Source organism: Impatiens glandulifera, chromosome 4 (genome assembly GCF_907164915.1).
Source record: "Impatiens glandulifera chromosome 4, dImpGla2.1, whole genome shotgun sequence".
NCBI lineage: Eukaryota > Viridiplantae > Streptophyta > Magnoliopsida > Ericales > Balsaminaceae > Impatiens > Impatiens glandulifera.
Window position 1 is genome coordinate 56,456,523 of NC_061865.1, and position 24,696 is coordinate 56,481,218.

At 27.0% G+C, this 24,696-nt stretch overlaps 3 protein-coding genes across 3 annotated transcripts; 2 read left to right on the forward strand and 1 right to left on the reverse strand.

Annotated features, from left to right (window-relative positions):
* The first annotated feature begins 3,013 nt into the window (after positions 1-3,013).
* LOC124933572 (flavonol 3-O-glucosyltransferase F3GT2-like) lies at positions 3,014-4,889 on the forward strand. The gene is made up of 2 exons (XM_047473992.1): positions 3,014-3,545; positions 3,895-4,889. The coding sequence occupies exons 1-2, from the start codon at positions 3,059-3,061 to the stop codon at positions 4,761-4,763; spliced, it is 1,356 nt and encodes a 451-aa protein (XP_047329948.1). The 5' UTR covers positions 3,014-3,058; the 3' UTR covers positions 4,764-4,889.
* A 1,592-nt stretch (positions 4,890-6,481) lies between these two features.
* LOC124935481 (transcription factor MYB36-like) lies at positions 6,482-7,799 on the reverse strand. The gene is made up of 3 exons (XM_047475912.1): positions 7,664-7,799; positions 7,393-7,522; positions 6,482-7,220 (listed from the first exon to the last, which is right to left on the reverse strand). Exons 1-3 carry the CDS (start codon positions 7,797-7,799, stop codon positions 6,482-6,484), a joined length of 1,005 nt encoding a protein of 334 aa, XP_047331868.1.
* Positions 7,800-20,077: 12,278 nt separating this feature from the next.
* Positions 20,078-21,905, forward strand: LOC124934353 (60S ribosomal protein L10-like). The gene is made up of 4 exons (XM_047474875.1): positions 20,078-20,195; positions 20,752-21,253; positions 21,436-21,517; positions 21,622-21,905. The coding sequence occupies exons 1-4, from the start codon at positions 20,186-20,188 to the stop codon at positions 21,688-21,690; spliced, it is 663 nt and encodes a 220-aa protein (XP_047330831.1). The 5' UTR covers positions 20,078-20,185; the 3' UTR covers positions 21,691-21,905.
* Positions 21,906-24,696: the final 2,791 nt, after the last annotated feature.

The window sequence follows — 24,696 nt, forward strand, 5'->3', positions numbered from 1 at the left end:
TTTCTTATGTATTATTTTGTTGAGGAGTGATAGAGTAAAAATTGAAAAAAATAAAAAGTGAGTAAGGAGAGAATAGAGAGAAATTATTTTATTTTTCAGTTAATTTTACGTTATTCTTTCTCTTCTTCTCTCACTCAAATTTTCTCTCAATCATTTCAACTTTTTTTTATTATCTAATTTCTATCTTGTTTAATTTTTTTATTAAAATTTTAAAATTTTATTTATTATTCTTTTTTAACTATAAGACTATATATATATATATATATATATATATATATATATATATATATATATATATATATATATATATATATTATTAAAAAAAATATTGTTGGTGATACTTTTAAGTTCTGAAATCTCTAAATTCTAATATATTTTTATAATATTTCATAACAAAATATGTGTCCTAATTAGATAAATGTTTTTTTTAAAACAAATATATATATATATATATATTAGTATTATTATATATAAATTAATTTAATAATTATATATAATTAAATAAAGTTATTTAAATAATAATGAAAAATAAGAAAAAGTAAAAAATAAGAAAAATAATGAATACGTATTTAAAAAGATTATAAGAGGGAATAAAATAATAATTACAAATTTAAGCGTTAATGTTATAAAATTAAACGTTATAGTAAGTAATCGAGAGAAAATTGTATTTAAACGATAATATATTATTTCTTGAACACACGAATTAAATATTAATTAATATATATTGTACTAATGTGTCATTTTCACTTGTAACATGTAAGGCATGCAATACATATTCATATCCATTAATCATATCTGTCTATTAACTTAAATCTCCACCGTTGAATACTCATACCTACCATCATTTAATACATCAATATATATATGAACTTGCACTTCAGTACAAGAAGCCCAACCTCGTGTCACGGCAAGAATCTTGTGAAGGAGACGATTAGCCTCACCGGCAGCCACCCATCGCCGGGAAACATTCTCCGTCGGTTATTCCAGTCCAGGTCCGTATTGATCGTGTTTTTGATAAACTTTAATTTATATATATATATATATATATATATATATATATATATATATATATATTCTTGAAAAAATTCGATGATGTTTTGAAATCTAATATTAGTTGTCCTTAATTTAAAATAAAAAAATATATATATTATTATTATTTTTGTTTTGTCTATAAGGTAGACGATGTTGAAATAAGGTTGGATTTTAAAAAAATAATACTAATCAAACAAATTATCTTTAAGCCTTGTTCGGTTTTAGTGGTGACGTGGAAGAAATGACATTTCTTTTGGGTAAAATGTTATAAAAAAATAATAATATATAATGATAAAATAAAATATATTTTTAATATTTTAGTTAACAAATTAAATGATGTTTTTAATAAGAGGATAGTGAAATAATATTTAAATAAGTTGAAATTATTTGAAAATTTTAATCAAACAATATCTTAGATTATTTAAAAAATAAATAAAAATAAGTTATTTGATTGTTTGAATTAAATCATTAAAATTTTTGTAAAAATAAAATAAAATAATTTTTAGTATTTCAGTACTTAAATTATTTAATTTTGTAAAAAATATATGATATATTAATGATTATTTAAAAACAACTAAATAACCAATCCAAGATCAAACAAGTTTTTAGTGATAATAGTCATTGGTCAAGAAGGAAGTTAGGCCTGGTTTGGTATAAGGTTATTGAAATAGTTTGTTGAATTATTTTATTTGGTATAAAATTTAGAAAGTGGATTTTTTTAGTAAAATATTTAAAAGTAAAAATATAAAATATAAAATAAATTTTAAAAATTAAAAAAGAAAATATTGTTGTACTTTGTTATTGAATTGATTGATAAAATTAATTAAAAGTGAAAGTAAAATAATAGATTTTAAAAATATAACCAAACAGACCAGTCCTAGGATGTCTTTGTCTTATCAAACAATACATGAATTCATTCTTATTCAATAAGATTTGTACGAGGTATTTTTAATAAAATTATTTATTTTATTAATTAAAATATAAAAATAATTTCAATAAATATATATATATATATATATATATATATATATATATATATATAATGCTTTAAAATAACTAAGACTCCACATTTTTTAAAAATAAATTAAAACCTAAGAAATTCTAAGTCCATCTCTAACCGAAAAACTCATTTTCAAACTCATTTTGGTGTAAATGTCATATTAAACAGTAATTCTTCTCTAACCGAAAAACCTATTCTCAAACCCAAAAGAATACTTATAATATTCTTTTTTACATCAACTTTTATAACTTTTTAATATTACCCCATATATTCTACAAATTTATAAATTACACCACAATATTATAATATCATCCTATTATTTTAAAATTACATCACAGTATTTTGATAATTTTGATAATTATATTTATAATATATATATATATATATATATATATTTTAAAGTAACTTGTTTTCTAATATTATTATGAAATTTTTTTGAACATTATTATAAAAAATATTATATAAATGAATTAAATTATATAAATAAATTAAATTAATAATTATATAATTAAGCTCAATGTAAAATATAGAATAAAAATAAAAATATAAACAAATAAAACATATAAATAAATAAAACATATAAACAAATTAAAATATAAATAACTTATATAAATTAATTATACAAGTAAGTTTAATATATAAAATTAATTAAGTAAAAGTTAAAGGATTAAAATGTAAAAAAATAAAAATATATGCGATTGTGTACTGTAATAACGCATATTTGCGTTTTTTAGGAGTAAAAATGAGAAATCTCTCTCATTTTTAGGTTTCCATTTGCAGTAAGTTAAATTTGCAACCATTTAAATTGCTCTAATATTGGTTTATTATATATATAGTTTCTTTAACTACTTGTCAGTTATCACTAATTCTTTACATGATATTTATTAACTAATAATTTGAATTTTATGAAATAAAATGCATATAAACTTTTATTATTTTATTAATGAAATATATAGTAATATAGTTGTGCTAGCCTAATGTTTTTTTTTTAAAAAAATAGTGATCATTTTACATAATTGGATTCTCATGGAATCGGGACAATCTCCATCCGCGTTTCACGTGGCCGCTCTAGCGTTCCCGTTCGGAAGTCATGCCACTCCCCTCCTAGCACTTGTTAAGCGATTATCCGAGGCTGCGCCGAACGTGACCTTCTCATTTCTCAGTACCGCCGCGTCTAACTCTACACTCTTTTCGGGATCATCGCATTCTAATATAAAGCCCTTCAACGTTTCCGACGGAATAAAGAATGGGAACGCGTTTCCTCGGGATTTTATGGAAGGCATAAACATGTTCCTATCTGCCTCCCCCGGGAACTTCTCGGAAGCGATTAGGGCTGCAGAGGCGGAGACAGGAATTAGAGTAAGTTGCTTGATAACCGATGCTTTTTTGTGGTTTTCTAGTGATTTGGCTTTAGAATTTGGTGTCGATTGGATTGCATATTGGACTTCGGCTGCGTGTTCCCTTTCAACTCATCTTCAAACGGATCTTATAAGAACAACCGTTGGGAATAAATGTGAGTGCTAGTGTTAATTATTTTTAATATTAATTTTGTTTAGTTTTAAAAATTCGGTTCAAATTTATTATATTTTTTTTCTAACAAAAATAAGTTCCTTTGAATTAATCGGGCGTAGGTACTCATCCGTTCGGAACCGATAATTTCGAATAGCTTAGATACCTAATTGTTTTTCGTGATAGGTCCCGGTTGTCACCAAGAGACCCCAAAATGTTAAGATGCCTAATTGTCATGACCCTAGTGTCCCCTAACTAGCTTTTAATTAGAATATTGAGACCTTATAAAGTAACATAAAGTAAAATATATATTTTTCTTCGATAAAGTAACATTTTGTTTCATGATCATATAGGTAAAGGAGTGGAAAAAGAATTAGAACATCTTGAGTTCATACCGGGGCTGGCTAAAGTGGAGATTGATGACTTACAACCCGAGATCCTCTCGGGTGACTTGAACTCGCCATTTTCGGAATTACTCCGAAAAATGGGATTGAAGCTCCCAAACGCAACCGCAGTCGTAGTAAACTCCTTTGAAGCCTTGGAGCCCACCATCATACAGGATTTCAAATCCAAACTTAAGAAAAGCCTCTGCATTGGGCCGGCAAGCCTCGCCACGTTCTCCGACGAAAGTGGTTCCCTTAGTTGGTTGGACAGTTGTGCGGCCGCATCAGTCGTGTACATTGCGTTTGGATCCGTAGCTATGCTGTCCCCAGACGAGATTCTTGCCTTGGCGGAGGCATTGGAAGAAGCCCAATTCCCATTCCTTTGGTCAATTAAGGACGACGCGAAACGGTTCTTACCAAATGGTTTTCTTGAGAGGACAAAGGTCAAGGGAAAGTTTGTATCTTGGGCACCGCAAGTGCAAGTTCTCAAGCACGCGTCGGTTGGCGTGTTTGTGATGCATGGTGGGTGGAACTCCGTTTGTGAGGGCATAATTGGCGGGGTGCCCATGATTTGTAGGCCATTCTTTGGGGATCATAGTCTCAATAGTAGGATGGTTGAGAGCGTGTGGGAAATTGGCGTCAAGATTCCGAGAGGCAAATTCACAAAAAGTGAGGTTAGCGGCGCCTTAAAGAGGGTTTTGTCGTCGGAAAAGGGGGATAAAATGAAGGTGAACGTTCAACGTCTCAAGGATGAGGGTTTAAAGGCTGTTGAGCCACATGGAAGTTCAACTGCAAATTTCAAAACTTTGGTGAAGATTATCACAAATAACGATAATTAGAGGATTTAATTTCTAATAATTAAATAAATGGTTAGTTAAGCTTGTATTAGCTACATATGGCTTAAGTTATTTTCACCATGTAATTGTAATTTGGGAGCTTATTTAATGTAATAATAAGGCATTTTGGAAAAATATGTGAGATATTTGAAAAAAGTTGGTTTGCTTAAAACTCTTATTATTGAAGTAAATGATATTATTATATTTGTAACGTGTTCAATCGAGATGTATAATTTATATTGGTTAAAAAGTTATATCGTCCTTTTTAGGACTTTTTTTGCTCGTAATTTTTATTAATGACCTTATTAGTGAATGAGGCTTTCTAAATATGTTAGCAGATTATTTTTAAGCCAAACAAGATTTACCTTGAAATAGTTGATTGTAAAACTTTAATTATAAGTAGTTTGATTCATTATAAAATACTAGAATTTTATACAGTACATTTGGAAACTGTCGCTAAACGTCCCCACTCGTCTTTAGTGACGGAACAACAATTCCGCCTCTGATTTGTAGAATAATTATCGACCGTCGTTAATACAGTAAGGAGTTGAATCTATATACCATCTCATTAAATTTTTTATCTATATTATTTTCCAATTTTTTTTTTTTTTTTGAAGGCTAGTCAATTTTAAATTGAATTACAACTAAATTTTCAATTTTTTAAATTAATATTTTATAATATTCAAACTAGGGTTGCAAATAAGTGAAGACTGACTTCAGGTCGACTTGATTAAGTATTTATTAACTCGACTCAATTAAGTATTTATTAGCTCGACTCGAAATCGAGTTTGAACGAGTTTATAAATTTGAGCTCAACTCGATTATTTACCTACAAACTTAACTCGAAAAACTTGAACAAAAATTAAATTTTCAAATAATTGTAAAGAAAAATTATTTATTTTAAATTTTAATATTAAAATAAATAAATATATATATTATTTATTATAAACTCGCAAAAGCACGACAAGTCATTCAACAGTATTATATGAGTTCGAGCTCGACTCGAATATTAAGCGAGTTGTCTCGAGCACGACTCGAACTTTGTCAAATTAGTCAAACTCAAATTAAACTTTAACCGACCGAACAACTTGACTTATTTGTTGCCCTACTGCAAACTAGTTAAACCATTTAGAACATAGTCCATTCTATGAAATAGAATCATCTAAAAAATTGATACCAATGATTTTATTGTATAATTAGTATTATTTTAGTTTATTTTAAAGAATGAGAAAAAAAATTGATACCAATGATTTTATTGTATAATTAGTATTATTTTAGTTTATTTTAAAGAATGAGAAAAAAGCTTTGAAGAGAGAAAAAGTTTCTACTAAATCTACTAATTATTTTCCAAAACATTATATCATTTCTTTCTTTTCAAACTTATTAATATAGCAAATCAATATTTATAAAGATTAGAAGCAAAATTTTGACCTAATGACATCTATAATCAAATATGACTACTTTTAGGGTAATAAATAACTCTGTTATTTAATTTGTAGCTCCTTTTTAGCTGTGGAATTTTGTATCTCAGCTTTTTCCTCAATCTTGTTCGAAGATCTCAAATTATATTTTATATTAAAATCAAAACTCAATATATGGGGAAAGTAAACCAAACTTATGAAGTTGAAAAAACTAAATGAATAAGCAAATATTTATCTAGCTACAACACTTCTTCCTTTCTCTTCTTAATTAACATGGAATTAAGTTCTTGAGAATATATATCATTCTAGGTTGTATCCCAACACATTATAATCCGGATAATCAATCTTCCCATGTTGAATGATAGGATGATCATTAGACTCCCAAGAACTCGAGGAAACTGATTTTGCAGCCAATTCATTATAAGCCCACCAAGTTGAATTGTCCATAAAACCACTCATTTCCTCGGAACTATCAAATCCAACAAGTGAATAATCCTCCCCCGATTTCCCGTTGTTTATAAGGTTTTCCATCTCCGAGGCTCGCTGAATCTCTTCATTGGCTCGCGTGATCCCATCCAATGGTTGGAAAACATTACAATCTCCCCCGTTGATGCCCATAGAACTATCCGAAGATGTTGGCAACATTAGCCCATTGCTTATAATTCCTAGATAATCTTGTCCCATTGTAGGAGGATTGGGATGATTAATGAATAAGCTATCAAACCCTGGGGTTTTGCTAACATTCTCTTGGAAAGGATGCAACTTGGGCCATAAGGAAGGGTGGTTGAAGTAATTGGTCATTAGAGGGTTTTGAAGTTGCATGTGGAGTTGAAGCCTCTCTAGAGCCGAGCTACTTAGGACGTCATGAGTTGTAGTTGTCGCCAACTCCCCCGGGTTTCGGGCAGATGTAGAGATCTGTTGGTTGAGATTGTTAGACTGCTTGCGCCTTCCGAGAAGCTTCTTCTTCAGCTTGGTGTTCCAGTAGTTCTTAATATCGTTATCAGTTCTTCCAGGTAACTGAGCAGCAATTATTGACCACCTAAAAACAAAGTACATAACTTTCAAATCAAAACCAAAAGAGACTCATTTAAGTACATCTAATTTATCCAAATTTTAGTTGAGATTCAAGAACAAACAAGATAGGACAATATATATGTGTAATGTCATGATATATATAGATGAAAGAGAAAGAGTGGGGAAAGGATATTAACCTGCTCCCAATACTGATATAGAGGTTACATATGATGTTGTCTTCTTCCTCAGAGAATCCTCCATGCTTGATATTAGGTCTTAAGTAATTCAACCATCTCAATCTACAACTTTTTCCACATCTCTTGATACCTAAACAAATTATAGATATTACTACATATGAATCTAAAGATAATATTTTCTTTTTGGAAATGATAAACCAATAAACTCAAAAAGTAAACCGATGTCAACGCAGATCTTGATAAGAACTAAGAGGAGAGAAAGATAATATACCAATCTTTTGAGGAAGAGCAATCCAATTGCCACCAGTTCCATAGTTATCTATATAGGACTTGAGCTTTGAATCTTCTTCAGGAGACCATGGACCCCTCTTCACGTTCGTTTTGTCACAACATGGGGCTCTTCCCATCTTGAATAATATCCTTCTCTCTTGTTTCTTCTCGATCTGGTTCTGTAATAGCAGATGGGAATGTTTGATCCAAGGAGAGGACTAGGTTTTATAATGGACAACAAGACTTGAGAAAGGGTTTAATATATAAAAATAAAAAAGTGGCCAAAATTTCCAATCCAACTTGCTTTTATCTTTTTAGGGTTTCTCTCTCTCATACACAGATGCATCCATTGGTAAAACTTCTAATGTTGGTAATATAAAAATGAATAGCTTCTTTTATTTGCTTTTAGTTGTTTCGTATGTGCATGATCGAAGGTTAAAGTCATAAAAGCAAATAAGAAGGAAATTTCTATCCTTTTAGCTTGTTTCCATTCTACCATCTCTCTTCTAAAGATTATGCTCCTCATAAGATGCACATGCAATAATGTGGATTAATTTGTTAAAACTTTTTCTTAAAAATAACTTTACTAATAAGTACTATACTCTCCTAATTGTCCCTATGTAGTCTTTATGTAGCTGTTTGACCTAGAGACTATATGGTTGTTAATTGGGAGGAGACTTTTGAATAAAATCGAATGTATATATTGTGTTTAGTTTTATGACAATAAGAGCATTGGATTACAAGTTTAGGTGAACTTTCCTAAGGGAAAGAACTTCAACTATGGGTGGTTCTAAGCTCTTTTGAGAATTTCGATTGATTTAGAGGGACGCTGTTTTTGTGACGATTTTTGTCATAATTTAATTTGTGATTGTTTGTCTTTCTCCATATAAACATGATTTACTTGTTATAAATAATAATATGATTCTCACTTAAAAAATAATGGTAAGATGATTTACATCCATTCACATAAGATAAGAAATCCATGATTTCCCTGGAAAGAAGTTAATCAAAAACTCTAATTTGTGATCAGTTTTTTTCCAGAAAATGATTTATCATCACTTCATTAAAATAAATAAAAAAAGCCTGAGAGAAAAACAAAAATTTACCCTAATTTTTCGTAATATTAAACGAGAAACATAAGTTACAACAAGTTAATCCGAAAAAGATATATGTTTGAAGAACATTGGTAGAGAATAAAAAACATCTTAAACTACATAGGCCAACATCAATGAATCATCAATGTGAGTTAATAAATGAGTCGAGGTTCTCCACGCTTGGAAGTCTTCAAGAGTTTTCTCTTTTTCAGAACATGTAATCCATTTCCCGCAACATAAGCCTTGAAACTAGATCGGATGTTTTAATTTGACGATGTTAGCAAGATATATCTACGCACCGCCCATGTCTAGAGGTCTTGCATCAGTGTCCATCGATGTCTGATCGGATATATGATCACGATGCTATGCTTTATTTGAAAATAACTTTTAACTTGTTTTGGTTATAACTTATTAGTTTCAAATTCGATTGTGATGATTTTTTATCGCGTTGCTGCGTTGGTAATCTAAAGTTCTTCATTCCATTTTTTGTTTGTAATTCCTCACTTATTAAATATGTAGTCTACCATTAGAAATTCAACATCGGAAGTCGATAACAGAAAAGATGTGTCTTAAGAAGATATTTGTTAAGTAGCTTGAGTACTCCTCGGAATTAAATTTGAGTGTTATAATTTACATGATCTAAGAATTATTTGTTGAGAAATATAGAAAAAGAGAAGATAACATCATGTTTACATTTATTCTACACTATTTCTAGACCAATTTTTTTCCTTCTTACTTTTTAACGAAAAGTAAAAATGCCTTATACACGATAATTGAATTTCCTTAATTTACTTGAATGCAACGTTATAATATTTTTGGATTGTAACAAAACCGCGTTAAGACCAGACATAAAGTCATTTTTTAGTAGGTCATGTTTCATAAAGGCAATAATCTGTTTGGTAAGCCTAAGAGATCAATTCAAAGGATGTAAACTGGTGGATGGGGTTTAATAATAAATGTATGAAAAAGTGGGAAATATTTGACATTTTATTAAACAAAATAAAAGGAAAACTAGTAAGAACAAGGAGATGAGGCCTTATGAAATAAAGGGTCTATAGGGATATAATAATTTTATAATTAATAATGGTTTTAAATTGGAAGAATGGAAAAGAAAAGGTGCAAGAACCAAACTTTGATAGAAATAACAAGAAGAAGCAATCAAATTTTGAAAAAGCAGATCATTAATATAATATTATAAACTTAAATTATTGATCAAATGGAAGAACTGATCTTAGGGAGAAAGATAACACCCTTCTGTTTGTCTTTTTTCTTGCCATTAAGAATATCTCAATTTTCTTATCTCTCTCCATTGACACTAGTTGTTGTAATTAATACATCATCAAGAAGACTATCTTTTATTATGAGTATTTAAGGGAGCTGGTGATGGGTTTTGAACTTGATAAGCTTTTGGGGGGTTAGATAAGAACCAAAATAATTTGGAATAATTGAGGTTTAAAGGCTAACTTGATTGACTTTCATTCAATCATTTGGGGATAATCCTTTGAAAATGTATGTGTATTGGGTGGGAAAGTTTTTCATTTTTTTCTCATTTTGTTTTTCAATTTATAAGATATATTATTTCGTTTTATGAGGGAATTTGTATAGGAATAAATGAAAAAAAAAAATCAATTTATAAGATATATTATTTATGTATTAACAAGGTAGTCACTTTGTGAGGTAATTTGTATATGAGAATAAATAGAAAAATTGTTGCATTCTAAATATAAAAGAAAAAAAAAAACTAGTTCAAATAAAATAATCAAAATGTTCAATAAGATGTAATTATGCATATGGTAGGTGTCTAGGTCAATTCATCTTTTTTTTTAATTCACTATCCAAGATGCATGATTATCCTTAAAAATACGTTTATTAAGAGTTCCATATAAATACATTGCTTAAAACACAATTATAGGGAGCTCTCTTAGGGATTTGGGCAAAGGATTTGGGCAAAGGATTTGAAACAAATGATTGAAATTATACAAATAACAAATGTTTAGTTAATGAATTGAGAAGAAAAATATTAATATCATTTCTATATATATTAGAAAATGAAAAACCCACCGCAAAAGTTGAGTTTAGAAATTTTTTCTAACTTTAAAATATTTTTCTTTTTTAATAATTAAAATTAATTAAGCAAGTTATTCATTATCTGTATTCAATCAAAGTCAAATTCTCGTCCATTTCTTTTTTTTTAAATATTTTCATATATAATAAATGCTTGTGAGATGTTATTTTGAATATTATGATAAGATCATTATTATATCGAATAATCTAATATCTATAAATTACACATAAAATATGTAATTTTATATAACATTCAATACAATTTTTATCTCTATTCTAACCGAAGAATTAAAGGAAAACACGCTCAAGCTCAGATCCCACCATCTACAACAGAAAAGGTGTTCACCATTATTTCACAGTTTTTCTTATCTTTCTGTAACAATTCATTTTGTGTTGTTTAAATTCAGCTAGTTCATTTTTTATTGTCTATCATTCAACCACCGAAACGCGAACTATTCATACAAATACAATTGTTCAACATAGTAAGGTATTTTCAAAGGTATCTTCTAATGGTTCAATCTCATAAATTTGTGATTTTATTTTTCAATTGCGCATTATCTTAGTATGCTGTTTTTTTACCTAATTATAATCTGATTCGAAAATACATGAGTTTTGATGCTCAAGAGTTGGAACAATTTGAAAAAAATGACATTGAGAATGATTTTGAAAATAATGAATATGTGTCAAATATCACCAATAAAAAAATGTACCAACTTTATAAATAAATTGACTCTTAAAATGTTTAATCATTGAAAGAAAAGGTCATAGTTTTCTTCACCAAACACAATTCAAATGACTAAAAAATTTGCATTCCAGCCTAAAGCTTTTGATGCTGATATCAGAATTGGAAATGAGTTTGATAGTATGCTAGAATGGGATATGAGTTTTAACCATTCCAATATATATTGTTATTTGGTTTACAAGACTATGATCTTTTTCTCCAGTGCCTAAACATTTTTAGAGTCAAGTTATTTCTAAAGTTTGTTCATTTTTTTTAGTGCTATATTTGACACATGTTCATTATTTTCAAAAGTTCATTCTCGATTTCATGTTCTTCAAGTGGTTCCAGCTCTTGAGATTATGTATATATATGCATTTTCGAATTAATTAAATTGTGTAAAAGGCAACCCACTAAGATAAGGCACACACACGAGAAATAAAATCGCACTTTTATCGGATTGAACCACTCAAAAAATATCTTGATGTTGAATAGTTGAATCTGAATAGCTCGCGCTTTAGTGGTTGAAGAATGAACAATCGAGAATGAACATGCTAGATTTGAATAACGCAGAAGAATTGTTGAAGCAAAGAAGAGGGACTATGGAATAATGATAACAGTTATTTGTCATCAATGTCTAGATTTGAGCCTGAACTATTCCTTTTTTTATTTTCTTTTTTGAAAAAGGTAATATTATATTGAATAGATATAATAATAATATTTTAATAATATTGCGATAATATTTTACAATAATGTTTTAATAATATTGCGATAATAAAACATTATTGTATACGATAACATCTTCAATTCGTTGAGCAACGAGGAATGAACTAATGATGTAATTAAAATACAAGAAAAAAAAAATAATAACTTAGTTAATGAGTTTTTATTATTAAAAAGAATGACAATTTTTTTCTTTAGAGTTAAAGAATGAATTATTAAACCAAACTCATTTGGTGAGTTAATCAAAAATTTGTTACTTTTATCAATCATTCCGTTCCTTTATTTTCAAATCCCTCAACTAAACAAGTATTATAATAAATAAAAGAATGAGAATAAAGAAATAGAAAAATAAAAAAAAATAAAAACCCTTAGATCTACTCCCACTAATAAGTCAGTGAACTTGAAAAAAAAAAATAGACTAAAACAAAATATAATAAGAAAATTACTATTTCTCTTTTATTTGACTAGTTAAAAGTTTTAAAAAATCCTAAGAAAAACCTATTTATTCAATATTTAAAAAGTGAGTTACAATAAAAACACAACAAAAGAGAATAATCAATCTTTTTTATATAATTTCTAAATCAAATTGAAAGTGTTTACACGTACATTACTTACGATCCAATTGAAATTTAAATTAACATATGTTAATTATAAAATAATAATTAATATATTTCATTTTTATCCCATGATTTAAATCATGTGAGAATCACGTGACTTCTTCATTTTTATACCATGATTTAAAATCATGTGAGAATCACGTGACTTTTCAAAATGTGAATCTCTTTTTTTTTAATGGGTTAAAAAAAGGAGAACCCATATATAGTGGCCCAAACCAAAATTGACATTAAACATAGGTTTAGTTTTGAACCTTCTAAAAATTAAATTAATAATAATAATCATTATTTTTCTTTCAATTAATTAGTTTTTTTTTTTTGTTTCATTGATAGGATAATAAATTTTTAGTTGAAAATTTACCTTGAACAATATACAATCAATTTTTTTAGTTGAAATCCGTCTACTTAGTGAATAAATCAGCTTTATGATGAATTCTAAACTTGAAATTGTATAACAATAATAATAAGTTACACATTCATCAAGATCCCATAAATACCATTGTTAATAATTACTTTTTATTAAAAAGGCGGTAAACATTATATTATAAACCTTATTACATAAAACTATAAATTAAGTAGATAATCAATTCCTACCAATATTCTAGACCCTTGGAGGATGAGGGTGCGGAGGTGGTGACCTTCCAGATGGACCTGAGGGCGGTATAGGAACCCCCTTAGGCAACATCCCAAAATAAATTTGAGAGGGCGGAGGTGGTGACCTTCCAGATGGACCAGAAGGCGGTATAGGACCCTTAGGCAACATCCCAAAATAAATGTTAGAGGGCGGAGGTGGTGACCTTCCAGATGGACCAGAGGGCGGTATAGGAACCCCCTTAGGCAACATCCCAAAATAAATGTCGCGTTTTATTTCGGCTTGAATCTTTATAGGTTTCACTCCGATGATGACATCTCTACCCTCAATAGATTCGTACATTGCACTAAAAACAATTGCACATACCATTAAAAAATTGAAAATTTTGATACTCATTTTTATATGGATAGAAACTTAATAAGGTACAATTCCAAATATTCAAGGGATAGACCAAATATATATATAAGAATGGGAAGAGCAAATAAATGAGATAAGAATGAATAATTGACACAAGGATTATGTAAATCTCCAAGAAGATTATATTATGTAAATCAATTGACAGATGTGGTGGTGTTGACTATTATAAAAAAAAAAAAAGTGAATTTAAGAATATTATATTTATATAAAATCTTATTAATATATGAGTAACTAAATTTAAAGTAAAATACTTTATCTTATATTTATGAATCTTTTTAAAAAAAATGACATTTTGTGTGATTATTATTTCATTACAATAAATTAAAGTATGACTCATCAATAAACTTAAATAGATATAGTTTTGAGAGAAGGTAAAAAAAAAGTATATTAATATATATATATATATATAATATTAGTTTAATTAAATCTTGATACATGAGTAACTAAAATTTTAATGTAAAATATTATTAGAAAATAATATTTTTTCTTAGATAATATAGTTATTATACAAAAAAAAAATTAACATGATTATATGATTGTGTGATTATTAATCCATTAATACAAATTAAATTAGAACTAACTTAAGTAGAATCCCACTTATTTAATCTTAGGCATGAGGTAGAGTCTTATTATAACTCTCATAAACAACTATATTAATATAATTTATGTGATTATGCATGTGATAATTTAATATTTATTATATTTATCTTGATTAAATCTATATTATTTTTAAGAATTTTATACAATAAATTTATGTGACATTAAATTTTAATTGACCTGAATTGAATTGAAATATACATCCATTTGTTTATTTGAAGAAATTACAGTGACAATATTATTTAAAACATTATATAATAAATAAATATATATCTATATATATATATATATATATATATATATATATTACAATTGCAGATGTATTTATTTTAACTTTGTAATAGTCAATAAAATATTACATAGTGAGAATAATTTAAAAACAATAAAACAAAGATAACATAAATTTTTTTTTAAAACATAAAGAGAGAAAACAAATAATATAAATCATGGACATCAAAAAATTAATATGCGCGAATGTGTTTAACGATGTTTCCGAAATGAATCTCAGACAAGTGTCGATCTCGAGAATTGGGTTGCTCTATCCCACGTGGAAAAACGAGAAAAAAAAAAATTAACTGCCATAATTTTAATTAAAAAATTGCTTTTAGTAAGATTGAAATTCATAACCAAATAAAAATTATAAATTGTGATCATAAAACACTAAAGTACACGTTAAAAAACTTAATAAATTTTTTATTATTTTTATTAGATGGATTGTCTTCGGTGTGAACTGCATTAACCCGTGTGCTTGTTGAGCTTAATTACTTAGAGCCGACTCTATCTACCCTGATATCAGGTAATATAATAATAATAATAGCGTTATGCATTATGTGTAGGATAGATGTATTATATATACATTTGAAACTATGACTTTAATTTCTTTTGAGAATCGATTTATTTTCATACTAAGATGACATTTTTTAAATTTGAGCATTTTCATTGGAAATTGAAACTCAATACTATAATTTTTTTTTATGTAAAACTTTTAACACTCCAGTTCCCTAATCATAAAACTCATAAGAGCCAAAATTATGATTAAGAATTATCCTAATTTATGGTATAAAATGAAGTAAATCTCAAATAAAACATTTAGTGAAATTAGGAAGTTGGCTTCAATGATTTGAAGGTAAAGATGATGTTAAGCCATAAATTCAAAGTCTTAATTACGATTTCAAAATTTTTCGATGTAAAAATATTTATTTTAATCAATCTTATTAATATAGATGATCAACTAAACTTTAACTTTTTTAAAAAATCTTAAATAATATAGTTATTATTATTAATAAATTGTAGCATTACAACATTTGTGAGATAATTATTTTTTTCAAGAAGAATAAAAATTATTTTAATTTTAATTATTATTTTATTAACTTGTCAAACTATAGGACAGAGATAAAATTATAACTAAGAAATGTTTTTAAAAAATCACATAAGAATTATGAATCACTAATAAAATATTTATTGAATCTAGAAAAGAAATTGTGTAAATCTCCACAAAAATGATTTAGTGAATCTATTAACAAGAAATTGAATAAATCTCTATTGAAGATTTAATGCATCTACAAATAGAAATTGGGTAAGTCTCTATACAAAGATTTAGTGAATCTATTAACAAGAAATTGAATAAATCTCTATTGAAGATTTAATGTATCTACAGAAATTGGGTAAGTCTATACAAGATTTAGTGAATCTATTAACAAGAAATTGAATAAATCTCTATTGAAGATTTAATGTATCTACAAATAGAAATAAATTGGGTAAGTCTCTATACAAGATTTAGTGAATTTTATGAATGTTCAGATTAAGTGTTCAAATAAATGATGTGTGGATTTTAGTCTTATCCATATTTTAAAAGAAAGATAATAATGAATCTACAAATATTAACTATATAAAAGATATTTTATTTTAATCAAATCTTATTAATACATATGAATAACTAAAATTTTATGTAAAATATTATTAAAAAATAATATTTTTTCTTTTATAAAATATATATATATATATATTCTTAGATAATATAGTCATTATGAATACTAAATTATAACTTTTTCTTCACACGAATAAAAATATAAACAAAATAAAATAAATATAAAAATATAATAATATGTATTCAATATTTAAAATTCTTAATAAATCACGAATAATATATTAAAATAAAAAATAAAACACACTCATTTCATATTTTATTCGGTAAAATAACTTATCTTCTCACATATTTTTTCAATGTACCTCTCATCTCGTGACTTTACACTTTGGTCAATCAAATATTTGATTAATACTTTTTAACATTTAACATTATGACTTCACACTTTGGTCAATCAAATATTTAATTCATATATTTTAACAACTTTCAATTGTTATCATTCTATTATATATCGGCAAACAACGCCCCAATCACACTTGATTAAATGGTTGTACTTGTTTTTGTTATGTTGTAAGTTCGAAATATACATATAACAATTTTTATTTTAACCGTTTTAAGTTTATGAACGGGTTAACCCACCATCCGACCCAAGTATTCATTTTTATATATATATATATATATATTATATATATATATATATATATATATATATATATATATATATATATATATATATCCAAATTAACCACAAATCTCGACCCAACTATTCAGACACTTTCAAACACTTTGAAATTAAGTATTATTATATATACATATTAGTTAGTTAAAAAGTTGAACTTATATTGTTAAGAATGTCTCACGTTCATCAAATATTATGTTAAATTTAAAATATAAAGTTTTATTAACTTAGTTGGTTAAATAGTTGTATTTATTTTGTAAGGTTGCAAGTTTGAAACATATATATATCATTTTTAATTTTATTTTTAACCGTTTTAAATTTATGTGCGAGTCAACCCACAATTCGACCCAAATATCAATTTACTCCCACATATATATTCAAATTAACCATAGCTCTCGACTTGACAATTCGAACACTTTGAAATTAAACATTATTATATATATAGATAATGACGCTTAAAATATAACATCTTCATAATCATCCATGTTATCAAGTAATTTCTCTTTACTCATTTATCTATCTTAATTATTTTTTCTCTCCTATAATATTTCAGAATTGATTCATTTAAATATAAACCTAGTCATAAGTGAATGGGTGAGTATAAGTTATATCAAATATATATATTTTTTTTAATTATATACTTAAAATAATAACTAATACATATTAATTATTAAATATATATATAATAACATATTTAAAAAATAATTTATGATATCTTTAAATAAAAATAAATTCTCTTTTTATATATACCATAAATATATATATAAAATTATAAAATAATTTCAAAAATCATAGTGTTTATATTTAGATATATTATTTTAGTTTTTTTATTCATGTTGAATATATTTAAATATTAATTTGTAATATATTTAAATAAAAATAAATTAATTTATTTGATTATTTGTCTCCTTTTTATATTAATTTTTTTTATTTATTTTTAATTATTTTCTACTGTTTTCTTCATATTTATTAGATATGTTACCCTATTATTAATTTTTAATTTTTAATCTTATATTTTTTATTTATTTGAATTTTTTTAATAAATAATTAAATATATATCAATTGTTTTATTTTATTATTTATTTTATACTATATAATTAAATATTAAAAATATTTTGACCATCTTTAATTAAAATTTTCAAATAATTTATTAATAATATATATATATATAATATTATATATTATATATTTGAGTGTATATACAAAATATATACATACACGCAATTATAAATTGAATTCAATAATCACAAGTGGTGTATTTACTATTAGAGAAATTTTAGATGAGATTAGGGTGGTCAAAAAATCCGATTCGAAAGACCCGATCCGTTGATCCGGACGATCCGTTCCAAGAAAATCCGTATCCGATGGATCGGATTCGAATATCGATCCGATATTTTTACCGAATTTCCGGATCGGATACGGATCGGGCAAAAAAGATTTCGGATATCCGAAGCCGATCCGGTCATTTTTAAAATTTATTAAATAAACAAACCCAAACAAAAATATAATTAAATAAATAAAACCCAACCAAAAATCTCTCTCTTCCAATATTTCCCTTCATGTTTCTCTTTACAAACCCAAATAAAAATATTATTAAACAATTACAAACTAAACAAAAATATATCTCTTCCTTTCTTTTATTTACAAACCCAAACAAAAATACAAAATCTCCCTTTTTCTTATGTTTTCTCCCATTTTCCTTTACAAACCCAAACAAAAATATGTCTCTTTCATTTGTTTTTCTTCCCATTTCCCTTTAGATCTGTTCTCAAATCGTCATTATTCATAAGTGAAATCCTTAATAGAACAATTTCAATTTTCTAGCATATGAAAAAATTTAAATATGAAAAAAAAATCGGATCAACGGGTATCCGGCTGGCCGATCTGATCCGATCCGGTATTTTCGGATCGGATAGTGGTCGGATACCGGATCGGATACGGATCGCAATTTTTGAAAAAAAATAAAAGCGGATATCCGATCCGAAATACCGGATCGTATCCGATCCGTAGGTTTGGCCACCTCTAGATGAGATGGTACGAAATTGAGAGATTATGAAAATGGTGGTTCGAATTGAATCAAATGCACAAAATGAGGATATAATGTTATCGATAATGACAAATTAGTTGGAGAAAAATGCCCAAAGTAAAAATAAATGTTGGTTGATAATAAGATTTAACAAAATGTCAGTATTTTGTGTTCAAAATTTTTATTATTTGTTAATTTTTATATATGTTTTATAGTTACAATTACACTATATTTAAATGTTTATTTAATAGTTTCTCTTATTTTATAATGATTCTTTATTTTGTAAATAATCTTACTTTAAAAAATAATTTATTTTTATTTTTTTGTCAAAATTATTATTATTATTTAAATATTTTATTTCAATTTAATTAAAATGATGATCTAAAATATATTTTAATTATATATAAATTTAATAATAATTTTTTGTTTAAACACAATTTTAATTCTATTTATATCTAAATAGATTCATATAAAATTAATCAATTTAATTAAAAATTTATCTATACATTTAATTTGAATTTGTTTGAAATTTATAAATTAATTCTGAAAACATATAATCTTAATTATTAATTCTAAAATATTTTTTAAAATTATAATATAATTTTTTTAAACTTTATTATAAATAATTAGTGTTTATAATAACGATTATTTCTTATTGTTTAATTCTTTAATTTAATATATTTGATTAATCTTTATAAATTTTAACATACTGAATTAATTTTTAGAAAAAAAAATAATAATATTCATTCAACTAACTATTCAATATTTTAGTTTTTTTTGTTTTATTGATATGATGATAACTTTTAAATCAAATTGATGAGTGTTTACAAATTGCATCTTGAAATTAAAATTAAGATGTTAATTATAAAATAATAATTTTTGTATATTTTATTTTTATCCCATGATTTAAAAGACCACGTGAGAAGCAAGTGACTTTTCAAAATATGAATTTTGTAATATTTTTTGTTGGGTTAGAAAAAAAAATCATAGTGGCCCAGACCAAGATTGACATTAAACCTAGGTTTATGTTTAACCTGTCATCAACGGCTGAAATCATCTCCTATATCATAAATTTCTCGCCTTTACTACTAGGGTTTTGTAGCAAGCCTTGTCTGTGTCCGGAAAGAGCGTCAAGATGGGCAGAAGTATCTATCTCTCTTTCTCTGTTTTCATGCATATATTTCTTATTTCTGGGTTCTTAATTTTGTTTGAAAGTCAGGATTTTTCGAATTTTCAGAAATGTTTGAGGCATTGATGATTTATAGTCGCAATTGGGTTATCAGTATTTTCTTATGGTTTTGTCTACTGAATCAATTGCATCCAGTATCGTGAAATTTGAGTGCGTTTTCATTGTTATCTGATTCTTAACAGTGAATGTCTTTGAGATTTCAATTGTTTTCAGATTGTTAATAATTATCTTTTGACAGACCTGCAATTGCCTTACGAATCTGTTTACTAATACTGTTATACTCTGTTTTTAGTTCTTACACACAAACAGCAGTCCTTTACTAGTAATTTGTCTTTTTTATGTGTTTGTTGAATCTGATTTCTGGAGATGTTGTGATGATTTGTATGTGTAAAGATTTAGCCTTTTAAACAAGAGTTATGGATGAGTAATATGAATGAATTCTGTATCTTGATAATATATGTAAACTAGTAGACTAAGTTTCTAAACAGTATTTCTTCTCTAACACTATGCAGGACCAGCAAGGTGCTATCGACAAATTAAAAACAAACCTTATCCCAAATCAAGGTTCTGTCGTGGTGTCCCAGATCCAAAGATCAGGATTTACGATGTTGGGATGAAGAAAAAGGGAGTTGATGAATTCCCATTCTGTGTTCATCTAGTCAGTTGGGAAAAGGAAAATGTTTCGAGCGAGGCATTGGAAGCTGCACGTATTGCTTGTAACAAATACATGACTAAGTTTGCTGGAAAGGATGCTTTTCATTTGCGTGTTAGGGTTCATCCTTTCCATGTCCTTCGTATTAACAAGATGTTGTCGTGTGCTGGAGCTGATAGGCTCCAGACTGGTATGCGTGGAGCTTTTGGTAAGCCTCAAGGTGTTTGTGCTCGAGTTGCTATTGGGCAGGTGTTGCTTTCTGTTCGTTGTAAAGATTCGAACAGTAATAATGCTCAAGAGGCTCTTCGTCGTGCTAAGTTCAAGTTCCCTGGTCGTCAAAAGATCATTGTCAGCAGGAAATGGTATGTGATTGTAGGATTTTTCTAGAATAAACCGATTATTTGGATGAGAAAGTGAACTATTTGATGAGATAAGGGGTTGGTCACTTGTTTGGATTACATTTAAGATAATATTTACATACTCACAATTGCTTCTTTCATTTGAGTTTGCAATGAGCTTTTCTTTGTTGACTATTTCTCGACAGGGGTTTTACCAAGTACAACCGGACAGATTACGTGAGGTGGAAGTCTGAGAACCGTATTGTCCCAGATGGTGTCAATGCCAAGGTGAATGAATATTTGTGTAAAAAATGATTTGGTTTTTATTCTACCTTTAGAATGTATCCATGTATGTATATACACTCATGGTGTTTGATTTATTTTGTTTTCAGCTTCTTGGATGCCATGGTCGTTTAGCTTTACGCAAACCTGGGGGTGCTTTTATTGATGCAACAACTTAGGATTTAGTCTAAAGCGACACACCTGGAGGGTTGATGTTGTATTGGGATTGAGGTTTTTCTATGAAACTAGAACTTTAAAATTTTGTTTTGTTTTGTTTTGTTTTGATGCAATTTGGTGACTAGTTCATTTGCTATCTTGTGGCATTTGAAGCTATTTGTTACCTTTTGTTTTCACATGAGTATTCCAATTTATCTTATTTTGTTTCCTTTTGACACTTGGTTAATCTTGATTGCATTTTCATCTTTTCTAATTGGATCTTAACAAAGTTTTTTGTTTAAATGGGTTTTCTTTAAAAACCTAATTTTGGTAAGATTTATAATTCAGGTATTGTGGAAGGATAGACTAGATAGATGGCCTTTTCTTAATATGACATTTTAAGTTCAAACTTTGTCTTGAAAACATGAAGCCTATGCTCTAATGGTTGCGTTATTATTAGGGGGTAAACGAGTGAACTTGCTTGTGAGTAGCTCGGCTCGAAGTTTCTATTATTTGATAATAAACAATCTTGGTTTGTTTGAGTTCGAATAGCTCGAGCTTTATATTTGTTGTTCGAGTAACTCGTTATATATATAACCAAAAAAATTTCCACGACTTCCATTCTCAAACTCTTAATTTTTCTCTTCCTTCCATTCTCAAAAATAATCAAACTCATATCTCTATTCTCCTTTCATTCTCGTCTTTTCCTCTTTCCATTCTTAAACAGTCAAACTCATATTTATTTCTTTTCGTTTTCTCCCCCTTTTATTCTCAAATAGTTAAATTTATCTCTCTTTCTTCCATTTCCAAATGGTCAAACCTCTCTCTCTTCTCCTTACATTTCAAATAGTGAACACTTGTTTTTTACTTTTCTTTTATGTCCATCTTTCAGATTATTTCTCCATCAAAAGATCTTAAAATATCTATGTTTTGAATTCTACTATTAACGAAGTAATTTGTTCATATATGATCAATGCATCATATTATCATATTTGTGATTAATATCTTTTAAATATTTAATTTTTTTTTTATTTTTAAATGAGATGTTTGTGATTGAAGGATTATTTTTAAATTATGTGAAGATATTTATATTTTATTCTTAAATAATGTTGTGATTATATATGTGTAGTTTGTGAAATATATATTATGTTTGAGATATTATTTAGTGATAAATATAATTTTAATTAATAAAATTTAATTTTTGAGTTTTCGAGTTCTAGCTCGAGTACCTCGAATTGTAATCGAGCCAAGTTCGAGTATAAATTTTGATACTCGATCGAGTTTGAGTATTTACAATGCTAATTCGAGTCGAGTTCGAGTAGTATGGTACTCGACTCGTTTACACCCTTAGTTGTTATTCTCCAATAGTCTAGTCCCTTTTAGGGGTGTAAATGAATCGAGTCGAGTACCATACTACTCGACTCGAAATTATAATTGAACTCAGCTCGATTACAATTTGAACTTCTCGAGTTCGAACTCAAAAATTCAAAAATTAAATTTTATTAATTAAAATTAATTTTATGACTAAATAATATCTCAAATATAATATAATGTATTTTTCACAAACTACACATATATAATCACAACATTATTTAAAAACAAAATATAAATAAAATCACATAATTTAATGATAATTATTCAATCACAAAAACATTTCACACTAGTAGAAAAAGGGGTATCAGTAAATATTTAAAAATGATCATTTAGAAATATAAATAAAATGATCATTTAGAAATTACAAACGAAATTAAATATTTAAAAATGTTCATCACAAATATTACAAGTTTGGCAATATGATGCACGGGTTATATAGTGATCTTCAAATTTTACAAAATTTAAAATATAAAATAGTAAAAGCAAACAAGTTGCTTCGTTAATAGTAGAATCCAAAAAATAGATGTTTCAATGTCTATTGATGGAGAAAAAAATCTGAAAGATAGACAAATGAGAAAAAGAGAGGAGATTGGCTATTTGAAAATGGAAGGAGGTGAGTTTGACCTTTTGAGAAAGGAATGAGAAGAAAGAGATGAGTTTGACTGTTTGGAAATAGAAGAATGAGAAAACAAGAATGGAAGAGAAGATAAATGAGTTTGGTTGTTTGGGAATGGAAAAAGAGAAAGTTTGAGGGTTTGAGAATGAAAGTTGTGGACAGCGGCGCAAGAAATTAGGGTTTTTTGGTTAAATATTTATATATATAACGAGCTACTCATGAGTTATTCGAACAAAAAATATAAAGTTCGAGTTTAATTATTTAATCTAGCTACTCAACTTGAGCTCGGTCAAACTAAGATTTGACCTAGTTTGACCGAACTACTCACCAGCAGTTTGACTCGTTTACACCCCTAGTCTCTTTTATTAAATTGCTTTTAAGTTTTAACCACACCCAAAAGTTTTTTTTGTAAGTTAATTTAAAATACATCAATTATTGTCCTGTTTTTATTGTTTGGGTAGATTCTGTTAGACCGGGATTTTTTCCCTTTGGGACTGTTATGAGTTTATAAATTTTACTACACTACTTTAGTATGTCATTTAGAGAGAATTTCAATACATTATTAAATGTTAAAAATCTAAGCCATGTAAGAGCGTGTTTGATCTTTGGTTTTTGATATTTTATTTAAAAATTATTGTTTGATTAAAAGTTGTTATTTGAGATTTGTTTGAAATAACATATTAAAATGTCCTTTGTATTTAAAATTAAACTAAATAAAAGTAAAATGACAATAATAGGATAAAGAGAGAATTTTTATAAGTCCTAAAAAAACAAAATAAGCCGAAATCAAATGAGCTCTAAGTGTCTTAAACAAGTATAGTTTAGCCTCATCCAAACTTAACCATATCTATTTCCTTAATTCTTCCAAAAGTTTAGAGCTTGTTTGGTATTGTGACCTCCTGTTCTAAAAATCCTTATATTAAAAAAATATTAATTTAAGGTTGAAATTGGTTTTGTTTAGAATTTTATTATTATTATTTTTTTAATTTCTCTTTCATGTATTAAATATACAAGATCAAATATGTGATTCATAAACAAA

Coding starts and splice junctions, on each gene's coding strand:
- LOC124933572 (XM_047473992.1), top strand. CDS start 3,059: ATGGAATCGGGACAATCTCCATCCGCGTTTCACGTGGCCGCTCTAGCG. Junction 3,546..3,894: donor AACAACCGTTGGGAATAAAT/GTGAGTGCTAGT, acceptor ATGATCATATAG/GTAAAGGAGTGGAAAAAGAA.
- LOC124935481 (XM_047475912.1), bottom strand. CDS start 7,799: ATGGGAAGAGCCCCATGTTGTGACAAAACGAACGTGAAGAGGGGTCCA. Junction 7,523..7,663: donor TGCTCTTCCTCAAAAGATTG/GTATATTATCTT, acceptor TAATTTGTTTAG/GTATCAAGAGATGTGGAAAA. Junction 7,221..7,392: donor TATATCAGTATTGGGAGCAG/GTTAATATCCTT, acceptor CTTTGTTTTTAG/GTGGTCAATAATTGCTGCTC.
- LOC124934353 (XM_047474875.1), top strand. Junction 21,254..21,435: donor ATCATTGTCAGCAGGAAATG/GTATGTGATTGT, acceptor ATTTCTCGACAG/GGGTTTTACCAAGTACAACC. Junction 21,518..21,621: donor CAGATGGTGTCAATGCCAAG/GTGAATGAATAT, acceptor TTTTGTTTTCAG/CTTCTTGGATGCCATGGTCG.